At 41.0% G+C, this 16227-nt stretch overlaps 3 protein-coding genes across 4 annotated transcripts in view; 1 reads left to right on the top strand and 2 right to left on the bottom strand.

The window, feature by feature from the left end:
• fam136a (family with sequence similarity 136 member A) overlaps positions 1-304 on the bottom strand; it is a 1991-nt gene extending 1687 nt beyond the window's left edge. The window contains exon 1 of the mRNA XM_035668307.1: positions 13-304. Coding sequence (XP_035524200.1) covers positions 13-103 — 91 coding nt within the window. The 5' untranslated portion in view covers positions 104-304. The remainder of the gene's footprint in view (positions 1-12) is intronic.
• Positions 305-1615: 1311 nt separating this feature from the next.
• On the top strand, positions 1616-6925 carry pcyox1 (prenylcysteine oxidase 1). Of its 2 annotated transcripts, none has more exons than XM_035668481.1 (7): positions 1616-1840; positions 2037-2186; positions 3189-3395; positions 3499-3673; positions 3788-3999; positions 4122-4274; positions 4374-6925. In XM_035668481.1, exons 2-7 carry the CDS (start codon positions 2066-2068, stop codon positions 5042-5044), a joined length of 1539 nt encoding a protein of 512 aa, XP_035524374.1. In that variant the 5' UTR covers positions 1616-1840; positions 2037-2065; the 3' UTR covers positions 5045-6925. The 2 variants fall into 2 exon arrangements, with proteins under 2 accessions (XP_035524374.1, XP_035524373.1); XM_035668480.1 differs by having other exon boundaries at positions 1968-2186.
• Positions 6926-10971: 4046 nt separating this feature from the next.
• The window catches only part of slc20a1b (solute carrier family 20 member 1b), a 12623-nt gene continuing 7367 nt past the window's right edge, over positions 10972-16227 (bottom strand). Inside the window, exons 6-11 of the mRNA XM_035668044.1 lie at positions 15931-16050; positions 14238-14519; positions 13492-14110; positions 13140-13325; positions 12911-12995; positions 10972-12687 (exon numbers count right to left, since the gene is read on the bottom strand). Coding sequence (XP_035523937.1) covers positions 12532-12687; positions 12911-12995; positions 13140-13325; positions 13492-14110; positions 14238-14519; positions 15931-16050 — 1448 coding nt within the window. The 3' untranslated portion in view covers positions 10972-12531. The remainder of the gene's footprint in view (positions 12688-12910; positions 12996-13139; positions 13326-13491; positions 14111-14237; positions 14520-15930; positions 16051-16227) is intronic.

Genomic DNA, 16227 nt, shown 5'->3' with positions numbered 1-16227 from the left:
ACACACACACACACACCTGCATTTTACGGATGTGGTCCCTCTCCAGGCTTTGGACCATATCTTCCACCACATTCTGCATGCGGGCCTGGTGTTCCTCTGCCATCTCTGCTCGTCCTGCTCTCTCCGCAAAGTGTTCGCACTAATATTTGACTCGAGTTTAGCATCTAAGCCGGACCGGACTGACGCGGTGTACAAAGCTGTCGCCCAGGTTGCCTTGCTTCACAGTTTGGTAGTACCTAAGGTCACCTCCATTCAAGCATGGTTCAAGACAAGAAGACGATAACGCTACTTCCGCTTTACTTCCGCAACAAGAACTATCCTCTTCCGTTTTGTTCGGTCAGAATTCAAAATTGACTCTCAATAGATTTCATATTTTACCCCGACAGCGTTAAAAAAACACTCTTAGTTTTATAATGTACTCTGGGAGCCACACTGTTTGTTATCATTAGCGGATATGAACTATTATATAATATTTATTTATCGTTTTATGAGAAATAACAGCGGATTGATGACAACTTCCGCTCAGCGCCTCCAAAGCTCCACGATCCGCTTTTTAAAGTTGTCATTGACCTTTCAAAATAAAATATCATTAAAACGTATCCTAACTAGACTTTTCTTTTCAGTCTATTTACATTTCATGATATTAAATGGAAATGTTTATATTTTAAATTGTTAATTATAGCATGGTCTGTGATAAAAACTACAGGTCGAACCCTAACAGTCAACATTAATAATATTATTAGCGCAACAAAGACTTACAGTATACATTTTAATGCAGATTACAGTAAGTCTTAATAAACTCTTCTCCATCTCAAGCCATGTCTAAATTACACTATCATCTCTGAGTCTCTTGTAATGAATGAACATAAGAGGATTTGTGTTTTATTCTTAAGACTATTGAAACTGAATTATAGTTGCAGCATATTTGGTTGTATAGCTACATACTTTTAAACCCCATGTAGAACAACAACTGGCACAGACAGTAAAAAATAACAATGGGTTTCGTATAAATATTAACTTATGTTCTCTTTAAGATGGAAAACCCATTGTCCAGTTGGCAATTAAGTCTTCTTATTCAACTTGATGCAGTCTACCATTGTGGCTTACCTTTCATTACAGGATATAAAAATCATACTCATCACTGTGTACCATATTAAAAAGTAGGCTGGCCTTCACTAGCAACAACAAGAACATTTTATGTATATAAAGGTTTCTATTACTACTGTTCACCAGATCAGATCTCAGGAGGAAATAGGTGTATATGTAATTTTGAGAATGTTCAACAAGGTAATTTAACATTAACAACACATTCTTCGTTTTTATGTCTTAGAATGTGAGATCTATAACTTTGGACCTATTTAGAGATTTGTGCTTTTGTGTGACTGTTGAACTGTACTTATTTAATCTACTGTAGGTGAGATATTGACTTTAATATTACCTGATTAAATAAAATGTTATATAGGCCATAAGGCAATACGAGGACATTGTACAATAAATACAACAATATGGACTATTTTTTCTTTTGCCACTATAATATACTTATAATGTATAAACGTTTGCATTTTTAAAGCATTTTATTGTGAAACTCAAACCTGAGCGGACCCGGAAGTGTTCCTCTACGTCTAGAGACGTCCCCGGTGCTCCGACATTATTCCACCGTTTAAAACAAGTTTAGTTAGTTATTATCACTTCCTAGTCTCATTGTAGCTTCTGTTGACAGTTCGCTTTTCCGTTTAAGTAGACAGAGAGAAAGTTTTACCAAGTTTTAAAGTTGTCTCTGTGTAAACGGCGAGGTTTAACTTGTGGACCAAACAGCAGCCCTGTAGTGACTCTTGAAATAGTGAGTCCACACCGGTCACTGTGACCACTCAACGCTTCCTCTGCATACACTTAAATAGACATGAAAGCGTTTGTCTCCACTTTACAATAATCTGTGTTACTATGTCCTTGTTGTTCTTGGTGTAAAGTCCTGTGAGTGCAACCTTTGACCGAGACTGATAAGGGACTGGCGGATCTGGTTTATTCCTCCTGTGCAGATGCTCCATAGTGCAGAGGACTAACCTTGATGCCCACAATGAATCCACAAACCCTGTCACTGAGAGCGCTGCTGTTCCTGGGGCTTTGGCACTCTGGCAGAAGAAGTCTAGCCTCAGCTCCAGAGCTGCAGGATCAGCCCAAAAAGATAGGTAAGACAGTCCTAATGCAACAACAAATACAGATCAATACTCTTTTCTGTTATTGCCTCCTGTTTGTTCTGATGCTCTTCTAAAGTCTGCTTCACTGGAGGATTGGCAAGCCCTGTCCTCTCAGAGGGTTGATTTCTTATTATATTTGCACATAATTACACTCAGTGATACAGTATGTAAGTTCAATGGGGAGATGGCATTTACAATAAAATATCCTTTATACTTAATACAGAGGGAAGTTTGTCAAAGTCATCGGTCAGAGTCAATATGAAAGAACACCAGTAATTTAATATTTTTCTTGGTTTGACCCTTAAAAATGATGAGTTTATCAGGATCTCTGACTCGTATGTGACCTTACTCTTACCAAAACTATCAGCCTTACTCAGGGAACTGAATTGATGAACAATTCTGAGAACAGATGAATCACTTTAAGGCATTTAGTGAGCAAACATGCCAAATATGTGCAGGTTCTAGCTTCTCATGTGTGAGGATTCTCTGTTTTTCTCAGTTTTAAATAATTCAAGTTGAATATTTCTGGGGTTTTGGGTTGTTGTTCAGACTAGACTTCATTTGAATATGCCACTAAAAGTAAAAGCTCTGGGAAAACAAAATGAGAAAAATATATGTGTATATATATATATATATCTTAAAATAATAATTATCAACCGGTCAAAACATCAGCTGATAAATCTATAATAAAAATCATTATTATCTGCAGCCGTAGTACAGAGGTTTAAAGAAAATACAGCGTGTGATGTGTCTATTTTTGGATAAATATCATTTGCTAGTGTAATAAAATAAAATTGGGGAACGATATTTATTCTGTGGATGAGTGCAGATGGACTTACAGTATAACCAGTGTTAGGAATCAAATGAAGGTGAAATGATTATTATTAAATGCACTTGTACATGCAGTAACCTCAAGAGAACAATTCCCAATGAGCCTGTTGCAGAGCTGTTGTTTACTCTGTTGTTTACTCTGTTGTTATTGCTCCTTTAAAGCGGTGGTCGGAGCAGGCATCGGTGGCACAGCTGCAGCGTATTACCTGAGGCAGGAGTTTGGAGCCGGGGTGAAGATTGATGTGTTTGAACCCGGCACTGTTGGCGGGCGACTGGCGACAGTCAAGATCGGAGATTATGAGTATGAGGCGGGAGGGGCTGTGATTCACCCTCTGAACCTTCACATGAAGCACTTCATTGAAAAATTAGGTAAACTCAGCATTTCGTAAATGAAACGACACAAATACACAAGTAACTGAATCCATAGTTTGTATGCAGTCCAGTATTTGAACCGAGCTTGTGTTTTTTTCAGGTATTCCTCCGAGGAAAGATGTCCCCTCTAAAATGGCAATATTTGATGGAAAGGAGCTCACGTTTGAGGAGAGTGACTGGTTTATAGTTAACTTCTTGCGAATGCTGTGGCAATATGGGTTCAACTTTATCCGAATGCATATGTGGGTGGAGAGTATTTTGGACAAATTTATGAGGTGAGGAGAAAACGCAGTTGTCATGGCTCCAAAAGCTCCATCTTTTAGCACAATATCTGAGAATATCCACACAGAGCCGCTGTTCCATGTCCTGTTAAATCCTTTTATTTATAGGATCTACCAGTATCAGCAGTATGGCTACTCGTTCACCAGCATGGAGAAGCTCCTGCACGCCATGGGCGGCGATAGTTTTCTTACCATGGTGAATCAGACCCTGGAGGAAACAATGATTGGAGAGGGATTTTCACAGGTCTTTCTAAATGATATCGTTGCACCCATCATGCGCGTCAACTATGGCCAAAGTGTCCGCATCAATGGCTTTGTAGGTATGTGTTACAGTGTAGGAGTTTGGATTGTTTCATCACACGTCTAATAATAATAATACACATTTTCTGTTGGAAAAAAAGCTGTAAAATAGAGGTCTTTTTCTGCGTGTGTTGTCGTCCAGGGGCGGTTTCATTAGCAGGAGCAGATCCGGGCCTGTGGGCAGTGGACGGAGGCAATAAGAGAGTGTGCTCAGGGCTGCTGTACAACAGCAAAAGTGAGCTCATCCCTGCCAGAGTGACCTCCATCTCAGTCAAAGTTCGACCATCCAAGACAGGTACCATTGACATTCCTTCATTTTGGTCATTTTGTCCCACACATTTTTTTTAAAATGTCAAGCAGTTTATCTCAACTTCCCTTCATCTCCCACTTTCAGGCGCCACAACCAGTTTCTATGAGGTCAACTACGTTGGAGAGTCAGGTTCAGCGCACTCTCTGTATGACATCGTGGTAATAGCGACACCGCTTCACCAGGGAATGTCCGACATCACCTTCTCGGGCTTCTCCCCTCCAATCCCGTCTCACTACCCCGGGCGTTTCCACCAGACCGTCTCCACCCTGGTCCACGCCATGCTGAACATGTCCTACCTCGGTACCACAGAGCCAGCCTCGGAGTTCACCGTGTCCGACATCCTCACCACAGACTCAAAGGGCTGTAACATCAACAGCCTGGGCTCTCTTGACCCTGTGCACATCCCTCAGGGTTACAAGCGACCCCCTGCCAGCCAGACCAAAGTCTGGAAGGTGTTCTCCCCACAGCCGCTGTCCCAGGAGCAGCTGCAGGACATGTTCGTCTCCTGGGATTCGGTGTCTGAAACTCGGTGGCTGGCTTACCCTTCCTACCGCCCGCCGCACCGTAAGACCCCTCCCTTCATCCTGCACGACCGGATGTACTACCTCAACGCTGTGGAGTGGGCGGCAAGCGCCATGGAGATGAGCGCCATCTCTGCCAGGAACGTGGCCCTGCTAGCACACCACCGCTGGCACCAACAGGTCAGCAAGATCGACCAGGAGGACCTGCACACCCGACTAAGAGGGGAACTTTGAACGGGGAGAACCAAAAGCATTAAAATACGATCAATTAAGTACAGTATAAACCCACACACCTGCTGCACTACAACAACACTCCTGTCAGGGCAAATCCCAACTCTCTCTTTCAGGTATCTGAGGTGCTCTGACCTCTTTAAACTTAAAGGGCCATTCTGGGGTTATTGCAACGGGGATCTTATTGTTGTGGTTTTGGTCATTTCACCATTTCTATCTTTTACTCACCAAATAACCTCTGAGATCGGACAAGCGGTAAGTCAGCAGTTTAACCAGATTATTTAGACCCCTTTATTTGGAGGTAAAGAATCCCTCACTGCACAGGAAGAGATGTGGCATTTCTAAGGTGAAGCAGTTAGTCGTTACTGTCTTCGTTGTCTCTTTAAAATAGGAGACTAACCTGCAGCGTTTGTTTAAAACCTGTCTGATCGTGATGTCTCTGCTTTCTGAGACCTCAGCAGTTAATTTGGTGAGTACAAAGTTTTTATTGTAAGGCTGCATGAATAAATGATATGATTGATTTGCGATTAGTGGGAATGATTTTCACAGAAAAAAAACAATTAAAATCATGTTGATGTGACATCTGTCACACATTTTACCTCTATCAAAAGTTGCAGCTTCTGCTTGGCCACATTGCAATGTTGACAATATTTTTTATTAATTATGCAGCCCAATATTATTACCAATAGGAATATTGACCAAAGCTAAGAACAAACTGCCTATATCCTTTTAATCACACAAACAGTAGCCACAGTTCATCATTCACCAGCAACAGTCGCACAAATCCCACAAAAAGGTGGATCCACATTGTACTGTGCGGAATTTTGTAATCACTGTGAAACATGCTGCACTATGGGTAGAAGTTTTCCTCTGTCTACATGAGTGTCTTGAACAGATGTATTTTTTTATGTGCGTTCCTGCTGTTATGATTACGGTACAGCTGACATCCAGGAAATCAGCTCGTCGGTGTCACACAAACCAACCACCTTTACCCTTCGGCGAATTCTTGCCGAGCGTCTGCTGATATAAAGATGTCCTTTTTATTGACGGATGTATGTGTCTTCCGGTGATTCCTCAGTTGCTTTACCTCCTCAGCAGAATACTGTATACGTTGTTAGTGAATACACGCGGCTGTCTGCAAGAGAGTTGTGGTAACGACATTTTCTTTGTAAATCGGATGTTATTGTTGGTTTTTTCTTACTATATAATTATACTGATAATAATATTAATAAGACTATAATTGGACAGTCTAATCACACTGACAAAACAGAATTTAGGTTTTTAAAACTATAATTGTGCCTTAAAGATATCAGAGTAATTGGCTTATGTCTTTATAAAATTATATGTCTCCCTATAATTTTAGAAATCATTTTTCCTGTGTCATTTTTTTGCCATCAGTCAGGTCACCAGGACCAAACTTTCTGGATTCAGTTGTTGCATATGGAGGAGAATCTGTTTTAAACGTTTTCTGTGCCTGTGATTTCATGTCGCTTAAACCCCTTTCGTGTTCTTTAGCCACTTTGGGAAGAAAATTGTAGTTTGCTAATTGTTTCTTGAGCACTTTTAGAGTCGTATTTTTCTAGATTGTTGGATTGTTGGAGGACGTTTTTCTGATTGTGAGTATATTTCAAGAAATACTGTATTGTGGTTTAATGGATAGACAAGTTTCAGTTTCACACTTAAATCCCTTGCCAAAAAACAACAACCATGTGGAGTATTTAAACTGGCTTCTTGTGCACAAATAAAATGAAGCTTTCCATTACAAATCTTTTTGTAAAAACAGTTGATTTCAGATTTGATTTGATTGGAAAACATTACTGAAACCTCCCAGATCATACTGTTTGTTTTGTGTGTTTACGATCACATTAAAGGGATGAGACCTTGTCTGCTTTGTACTGTTATTTAACATTTTACTCTTTCAGCCAAAAAGTAAAAGCCTGGTTAGATTATGTTTGCATTCTCAAGACATTCTGCTCTTATATAGATAGATCTCACTTTCTATGAAGCAATTTGTAAACTTGTTTCATGATGAAGTGTGTGATGGTGACATTGATCAGTTTAGTCCTGTCTTCATAGTAGAATCTCTAAAAACTCGTTTCACTTTTAAAATCCATTTTAATTCAGGTTTTTCTCATTTGTTAAGTGTGAGAAGAATAAAATGTTCTTCAGTCTAAGGCCTGAGGGTACAAGTTAAAAAAAACGTCAGTAGCTGCAGCTGTTTGCTTTCTCTCTTTGATCTGCATGATTGTGTGAGGAATTGTGTCACTGAGACATTGTGACCCATCATTCATAAGCCAAGGATGTGCGGTGAAATCACCATTTCCATTCCTAAAAGGAAATGAACATTGTTTTCAGTTTGGACGCAAGGACTCCCATTTTATTCATTTTTTTAAACAGACACAGTAACATTCCAAATAAAGGCCCGTGTGACTGGACAGCCAACAATGGGGGGCATTGACGGCCTGAATAAGGATACGTCTGTGTGCTGATGTGCCACCCAGCTGTCCTCTCAGGTAGGGAGGGACAATGGTACCAGAGCTGCCTGTCCATGGGTGGGCATGTGATGTGACTGAAGATATAAGAGGCTGCTAACGGACAACAACACAACACACAGTTTTGAAAGGGACATCCAAAATCTTCAACCGCAGCCAGACCAGCAGCCAGGATGAGATTTCTAGTGCCACTGTTTGTTTTCCTCGCTGTGGCAGCATTTCACTCCGGTAAGGATAGTTATGATTACGATCTTCGAATTCAAATTATAATATAAAATGTGGTGATCTTATTGATGGAAACTGGAAAAGTAAAACTCTGGGGACACAATTTCTGTCTTTTGTTTGTTTTTGTACATATTTGCTTGATTTGTTCCATTCAGGCTTATTTAAGATTAAGAAGGTTCAGTTATGTGTGTTATTTGAAACCTCACTGATGGACTTGTGATGACTTCTAGCTCTCTCAGCCTCTCTGGAATCTGCAGAGAAAGAGGAAGTAGTTTCTCAGCAGGGTGAGGAATTATTATCAATAATAATGATCATAAATTATCATTATGTAAGGGTGATGATACTTGCATGTCTCAAAACTGATGTAATTCAACCCAAATATCTTATTTTTTTTATGCAGATGGGCTAACTGAACTGAAGAAAATAGGTATCCAATTGCAGCCGATTTTAAAAACGATATTTTGTATGTTTTATGTGTTTTATTGTGCTTTATGTGTATAAATCTAGCTGAAAGAGTTAATTTGTCTCATAATGAAACAGGGAGACTGGTTGGTTTCTGAATTTCTTTAATTTAAAATGTTTTATTTAATTTAATTAATTCATCAGTTTATCTGTAGCACTACATTTCTTCACTTCCTTTATTAAACAAACTGTCCATTTCATCTTGTTTCATTTCATTGTATCCCTCTGTCTCCAGATCAGATGGAGTTTGAGGCTGCTCAAAAGAATGAGGCGGCTCAGATGAATGGTAAGTTTGACCAAAGTCCAGGACAATGGCCGTAAGCAAACATACCTTTCATCCATTTTGTTGCATTTGAAACAAGTTTTCATCTTTTTACCTTTTCTGTGAAGTTACAGAGGAACAGAATGAGGACGCTCGCTACCTTGGTAAGAGGAACCACACATTCAAAACACATCAATAACAGCTGATTCAGGTGCAGCTGGTGATTCAATCTTTCCAATATTCCACATACAGAGGCTGTTCAAGATGGATCCGGTAAGTTATACTTAATCACATGATGAATGCACATATTGATGGTGTGTGTTAAATATCAGAATCACCTGTTGAAACGTTTTCAACAGTGGAGGAACATATTGAAGCTGTGGATGACAGCAAAGGTGTGTAAAATAAAACTTCCCGCTGGCTTTAAGAGACAACTTGTGATCTTGAGAGCATTACATAACTGTACAATCCTCCTCCTCCTCCTCCTCCTCCTCCTCCAGCAGAGAGAGGTGGGAACTCTGACACTCCAGCTCATGAAGGTAACAGAGGTTTCACTGTTTAAATATCAGCCTGTAGATGGCAATGGAGGACAGTATAGAAAGAAGGTCTGAAACTGGATCTCAAAGTACACTGTAAAATATCACAATCCTGTGGCTGATTTGTCTCCTCTGATGTCCACAGAATCAGAGTCTGAGTCCTCTGAGGAAGTCGACGGTGAGTTTGTGAGGTTTATTTCATTACATTAAAGCTGTAATTTCAGCTTCTGTCATTCTATCACTGACAATTTCTGTATTTATTATATTCGACAGGGAGACAGAGGAGGGGTAAGTGCTGTAGATTTACACAAACACACTATAGTCAAGTTTCAAACACTATAATACAAGCTTCTTCATATTCATGAATTTCAAATAATATTTTCAGTTTTTAGTTGTTTTTAAACTATTATAAAGAATATTTAGATACAGATAGAACAGACAAAAGGGATTTAAAAGCTTTAACTGTCCTGTACTTTTGTTTAAACTCATTAAACGCATTTTAATGTCTTCCCAGAGCACCATGAGGCAAAGCCAGAGGCTGTGAGCAGTGTGGGTAAGAAGAAGTAAAATGGCCACTGAAAACTCAACATACGAATGAACCCCACACGCTATAACTACTTGCTGTTATTCCCCCTCATTTTCTTATTTTTCCTCTGCAGATGCAGTTAGTCAGGACTCAACCAAGGAGCAAGGTGAAAACCTCTCAATGCCACACACACCATAAAGAGTTTAGAGATAGTGATTAACATTTTTGAGGTAGACTCACAGTACCTGCTGAGGCAAGATGTGGTGAACTGTTTTGAGCAACACAGTGAGAGTTAAATTGTAGGTTATGCAATGAACCGGATAGTGAAAAACAGAGCCAGTCAGAGCCAGTTTCAGCTAGATTTAAATAGTGTTAAACCCTTTTATAGGCTGGGTTCAGAATAAAGTAAACAATAAAATGCCCCAAGAGCAATTACAAATGCACAACTCAAGCTTGTAAAAAACAAAAACAAAAAAAAACTAGTATTCTTTCCAGTTTTATGTATCCAGACATAAATGTTCTAGAGATATATTCGAGTCACCACAGATTTGACAAAGTCCGTCTACTGCTTGACCTAAAAAATAAGATGCTAGGATTGTTTATTTGAACACAGTCCTCCTTGTATGTGCGTAGATCTAGGACAAGAATCCAGGGCACTCTGAGACGTCTGTCCCCAGGTGCTTATTGTGCTTGATTTATACTGTATCATCTGCTTCTGGCTATTTTTGGACCAAGGATGCACTGTCCCTGCCCTAAAAGATGCTGAAAGGATTGTTTTAAAATTGATCCAAGGTTGTTAACGCAGTGATAACGGTCATCTTTAGGATTCTTTATGGTTGGAGGAAGAAAAGCCTTCCAGCACCGGTGTAAAACAGTAAAGCAGTAAGTCCTAATCCTTTTGGGGATAGAGTTGGCCTCGCTTTGTGCTCTATAGCAGTAAAACCACATGCTGGTGCAGTCATCAATCAGTACCTGCACAGGGGCAGTGAGTCATTAAAAAACCTTGGAGAGTTGTTATTCATACACTTGCTTTGAGAGCCCTGGAAAACTACTGAATTGTGGTGTGTTTGCAATGTAAAGCTAGCGTAAAGGAATCCTCTGTCTGTCCCTGCGTCACAGATGTACTGGAGTGAGCGAGCACAGAAGCACGCGGATTCTGATTCATCACCCGGTGCCTGAGCAGCACCGAGCTTACAGTCAATAAAAAAGGGAACTATTCCACCTATCTGTACAACCGGTGTCCTCTTTTGTCTCATGCTACTTCCTCTACCAAAATACCTCGGTTGTCCAGTATTACTGAACTACGGAAAGTATCATGTTATTTTACCTAAGTTTTAAAGTATAAAGTTTCACTACTTCCTGATATGTGTGGGTTATATAACAAAGGCCTTTCCTTTAAAAGTAGACAAAAACAAGTTCAACAAAAGTGTTTTCCAATTTTTATTTGTCATTTGTTGTTTTTTTTCCACAAGTGTGTTGATGTGCATAAAAGAAAATTAAACAAAACAAGAACTCTTTTCTTTGGTACCTATGGGAAAAAATAAAACAATTAAGGCAACTACAGCATCTATAGATCTGAAATGCATTTATACTGCAGCCAAATGACCACGCACTGGTGGCATGCAACGTATGTTCGCCCTCATTCAAACAAGAGATCAGCTCAACACCAAACTACCACCCCCCCTCCTTTAGAGAACTTCCAGTTTTAGGTTTTTGTTCCTGATTTACAGCTTGGTTCAGCTTTTTCTGGGTCGAGGGAGAAAGGAAAGCAAGAGCAACTGCATTGTCCAGGTAGGTGCAAATTCCACAGAAAAACCAAATACTGGGAAGTAGCCCGTATGAGGTGAACTAGTAAAACAAGGCTAAAGCATTTAACCATCAAGGATGATGCAATCAAGTGTTGACAGGAGACTTGAGGTCTTGTTTGAGACAACGTGTTTGCGTTAGGTGACATTCTGCTGTTACATTTCTCAAATTCAAGTAACCAAGTAATTTCAGGCAGTTTATATCTGCGCTGATCAAGAATGTAGAGCCTCAGGAGTTTCTGATGAGCGAACTGGATCACAGATAATCCACCGATTTCCAACATTAGGGCCTTGTCATTTCCTTGCAGAAGTGTGCTGACTTCTTATGCTAATGATACAGTATCATTCTGCAGGCAGCCATCCAGTGTGTACAATTAGTGCTTCTACCACAGTAAACTATTCAGGTAACTGTGCGTCGTAGAGACAAACCTGCAGTGCTGTGAATGTGATCACATCGTTTTTAAGTATGGCAGGAAACACTGTCACCAAGCTCTCTGAATTTACAATGAGTTTAAAGTCAATTTTGTTCTATACCAGAGAAAGGAAAAACAAATGTCTCAGTTTATGGGATATGAGAAAGCCAGATGCAAAATAATAATTCATCAATAACAAATACTTGGAATTTGGGAAAAACACGCACAGACACACCAATAACATTGTGTTTCACCTAAAAATACTCCTTTTGCATCTACGTTACTTTCATCATGTGTTATGACTGGAGAGTTACATCTGCAAAGGCTAATACTGCATTTTAATTGTTCATTTCTTTCTAACGTGTAAAACAAAATTAAAAACAGAGCATGGTTGTATATGTACATAATTGCAAAGTAAAAAAAATGGAAGAATGAGTATTAGAAAAAAAATAATCAGTTGATGCTTTTAGATTAACTCTTTACAGAATGATGAGATATGAAAAAGCAAGTCAGAATAAAGAAATGCAAACTTCCCACTGGAAGTAACGTGGCCCACCTGGAACAAATTCTAGGTTGAAAATGATGCAGCCAAGAACCACAGGCCCATATCACAAGTCCTTTCAAACATTTCTATTTTTTTCCTTTTTCTTCCAAAGTTGTTGGCTTGAGGTAAGCGATATATTTTGGCCTTCCAACTTTACTCCTTTTCTTCTTGTACGCACTAGAGCGGTTTTCTTTCTCCTCCCCTGCTTGGGGTGCAGCCGAATGCTCACAGGATGCCATAGATGAAGATGGCCATGATGGCGGCACTGATGAGGCCAGAGATGGGCACTGTCACAAACCACGCCATGAAGATGTTTCTGAACAGACGCCAGTCGACTGCCTTCCTTGAGCGCAGCCATCCGACTGCAACCACAGAGCCCACCTGGAAACGGAGCAGTTGTCAGATAAACCTCGTCACCTTCCTTAAATGTATGACTTCATATGTCTGCATAACTAAAATGTTACATTTTATTATGGAGGGAGTTGTTCCACATTTGGACTGTCTACCAGACTGGATTCCTGTTTACTGTAGCCTCCCTCACACTAAACTGTCTCTTCCCCCGTGTCTCAGTCTAGTTCCCAGACCACATGTTTGACCAGCTTACCTTGCAGTGGGTGGTGGAGACAGGCAGGCCAATGTTAGAGGCTACCACGACAGTCAGGGCTGAGGCCAGTTCAATGCTGAAACCACTGCAGGGAAAAAACAACACTCATGTCTCTCAGGTGGATGTGTCTGAGCATGCTTGCTAAAATTCAAAGACTAGTAATGTCTGAAAAGGATGTGGGTTTGTGACTAAGGAGAAACAGGCTCTGCACTGCCTGTGGAGTCTATACCTTGAGGGGGTAATGGGGGTAAGGTCCTTGCCCATAGTCTGGATCACTCGGCGACCCCACACCCAGAGTCCAGCGCAGATACCTACGCCACCGTACAGCAACAGCCAAATGGGTGTGGGTTCATTTGAAGTCACACTGCTGGTTGTGTAAACCAACCACAGAGCTACCAATGGTCCGATAGCATTACTGCAGAGGAAAGAATACGCTTATTTTAACAGTGGTAACAAAGATTGTGATTTTGAGTTGAAAGGTGATTAGAAATGTTGCCAACAACATGCCAGAAAAACAAAAAGCGTTATCCATTAGCCCAATGACCGAGAATAACATGGCCTTCATGAAGGAGTCTGCGTACCTAACGTCGTTTCCTCCATGAGCAAAGGATCCAAAGCAAGCTGTGAGAATCTGGAGGAATTGGAACAGAGTTGAGACTTCTGGCTTGTCTGCCTCAAGGCCATCTTCATCCAGAGAGCTTTGGCTGCTACCTGCATCCTCCTTTCCCATTTCTAGTGTCACATCGACCTCTCCCAGACCTTCAGGAGTTGTGTGCTCCGCCACAGCATTGCAGTAGCTAGTGTAACTGTCCATACGCACGCGCTTCCTTTCCTGACAACCGGACCCTGGTCCTTTGTCGCCATCCTCGCTGGCCCGGAAGTCACCTTCTTTATGCTTGAAGTCTCCATGCATGCCGATGATGGCCATGGTGTAGGAGGTGTAGCTGTTGTTCCGACGGATGGGCCGGTCACCCCCCTCGCCCATGCAGTCACCAACCTTGGCCAAGTGCAGCTTGTGGAGTAGGTCCTTGTAGAGTCCGGAGTCCTTGTGGACTGTGTGGTACTGGCTGTAACCGTTACTTGGCATCTGTGCCGGCCTGTTGAATTGGGCCTGATTGGAAGCATTTGTGGAACCATTGCTGTTCTGGACTTGCTGATTGTTAGTCGGGACCTGATTGTTTGATTGAACCTGTTTGGGTGCTGCAGAAAAGGGTAAAAAAGAAAAAAGATAAATGAAAATCTTAAGTTGTATCAACTTCATGTGTGTCATTTCATGATCATATATGTAGCAGAAGAGTTATATTACCATTACACATCACATACTTACCACCATTTGCAATACTGAAGTCTGTGTCATCAGAATCTCCAATGTCAAACGCCACCTTGCGTTCCTTATTATTGTCAACATCATCAGAATCTCCAATGTCAAATGCCACCCTGCGCTCCTCGGGGGCAGCCTGGGGCTCAGCACAGGGGTTCTGATTGGCAGCTGGGGCGGGAGGCGTAGATGTCTCCTTGGCGGTCTGTTTCAGGATTGGACAGTGGGCCTCTCTCAGCTCCCTCTTCTCCATCAGGGGGCTCTCCGAGGGGCTGGAAGACTTGATATCTCCTAGTAGGGGAGGAGATGGTGTGACATATTGCTGGGATCATGTCCAAACATATACAGTACAGCAGAGAAATATTAGCACAGCACACGTGTTTCCTTTCAACCCAAGCTGTAGGGAGTCATAAGAATTGTGTGGTAGATGAATGTTTTAGGAGGGGTAGTTAATGTATAGAGAGTGCTTAAGGGGGTGTGTGTTTTTTTTAGTAAGGAAGTGACTGATAAGCAGTTGGTCACAGTCATAGGGTCAGCTCACAGGACCATTTGTGAAAGACCTAAACCGTCCATGTGTAATTTAGATTAGGAATGTAGATAGGACAACAGATGTGTTTCTGCTTTGAGGATGTACAGAGGTACAGGTTTAAGGCAAAGCATTCTGGAAGTGGGAACGTCTATGCTGTGGTCTCCCATCACACTGGGTTTGTAATTCAGAGAACTAGCACCTCTCAATATTATGGAAGAATTTCCCCCACAATTGTATAACCAGAGTAAAAAAAAAAAACTCTTTGTCCTATAAATGCAATGTTATCCGTGCTCAAAGGAGAGCCGGTGTTCACAGGATCAGATAAATGGATTATGACCTTACATGGAACATATTTACACTACCGCTAGCAGCTTAACTTATGAAAGATGATAAGACTCAACACAGCCACATGACATTTGTTTGTGGTTTTAAAGTGAATCAGATACTTTGTGCCAATATTTTCAATGTGATAATCTTACAAGTATTCTGACCAGTTGGCCACATTGCATGATTCACACGGTCAAAGCCGGAGCTGAAGCAGCCAATTACAGACACATGTACTTCAAATACCAGGTCAACACCTTAAGTCAACCTAGGTTTATTTTAGTCAAGGAGGTAAAGACCAATTAGTGGATCACTATGACCCAATTAGGCTGCTCGTCTACTGGATGGTGGCTGATTTAGACAGATCTTGCTTGGTCAGATACACCTGCTGTTTCTGTTACTGTAAGACACAACCCTTGACAGGTTGACAATACCTGCAACCTGCACTATTATATTGTTAATGCAGTAAGAAAGACAGCACCTGATGTGAAGGAACACTGAATACAAAAGCATTGTATCGTTAACAATAAAGGGAAGTACAAAACATTCATAAAGAAGGATGAAATGATAGTCTTCTGCTTCAACACCAAAACCACACTACTGGTGTGTAAATGCAGATGGCTTAGATTTTTACTTTAAGCCAGGATTACAGAACAAAAAAAACTGGTGACAATGTTTTTGGACGATTTTCATTACAGTGACTCCATTATGTCAAAAAAATCCCTGAGCTCCCATTTGCTTGATTAATGTGAGCCTGCAGTGTGAATAGGTCGAGGTCACGTGTGCAATGCTAAATCCCCCCGCTAAGTCAGCAGGTTGCCCAAAATCAAAAACATAAATGCAACTTACGTTCAATCTTCTTCTTGAGGTGAGGGCAGACAACAAACCAGACCACAAGGGCGGTCAGCACAGAGAAGCCCAACGAGATGAGCAGGGTGCCCCACCAAGGGATCTTGTCAAATCCCAGCACTGAAGGACCGCCAGGTGCCACGGACACACAAAGGCAAATAGAGAAAGGCAGTTTAAAAAACAAGGCAGCGGGTGCTACCTTTCTTAGTGGACACAGAACATTGACTGAGATACCAAACAATGTAAAAATGTAAGACAACATGAGGTCATATCAGGAGGAAGGCACCAATTAATAAA

This window comes from Morone saxatilis, unplaced genomic scaffold (genome assembly GCF_004916995.1).
Source record: "Morone saxatilis isolate NCDOM2014 unplaced genomic scaffold, NCSU_SB_2.0 Contig21, whole genome shotgun sequence".
Taxonomy (NCBI): Eukaryota; Metazoa; Chordata; class Actinopteri; family Moronidae; genus Morone; species Morone saxatilis.
The sequence above is the reverse complement of the archived record's forward strand: the minus strand, read 5'-3'. Positions and strand labels throughout refer to the sequence as shown.

Bases quoted from the DNA above. Each gene is read 5' to 3' on its own strand.
- pcyox1 (XM_035668481.1), top strand. From the start codon at position 2,066: ATGCCCACAATGAATCCACAAACCCTGTCACTGAGAGCGCTGCTGTTC. The intron at 3,674-3,787 runs GTGAGGAGAAAA...TTTTATTTATAG, and splicing joins ATTTTGGACAAATTTATGAG to GATCTACCAGTATCAGCAGT. The intron at 4,275-4,373 runs GTACCATTGACA...TCCCACTTTCAG, and splicing joins AGTTCGACCATCCAAGACAG to GCGCCACAACCAGTTTCTAT.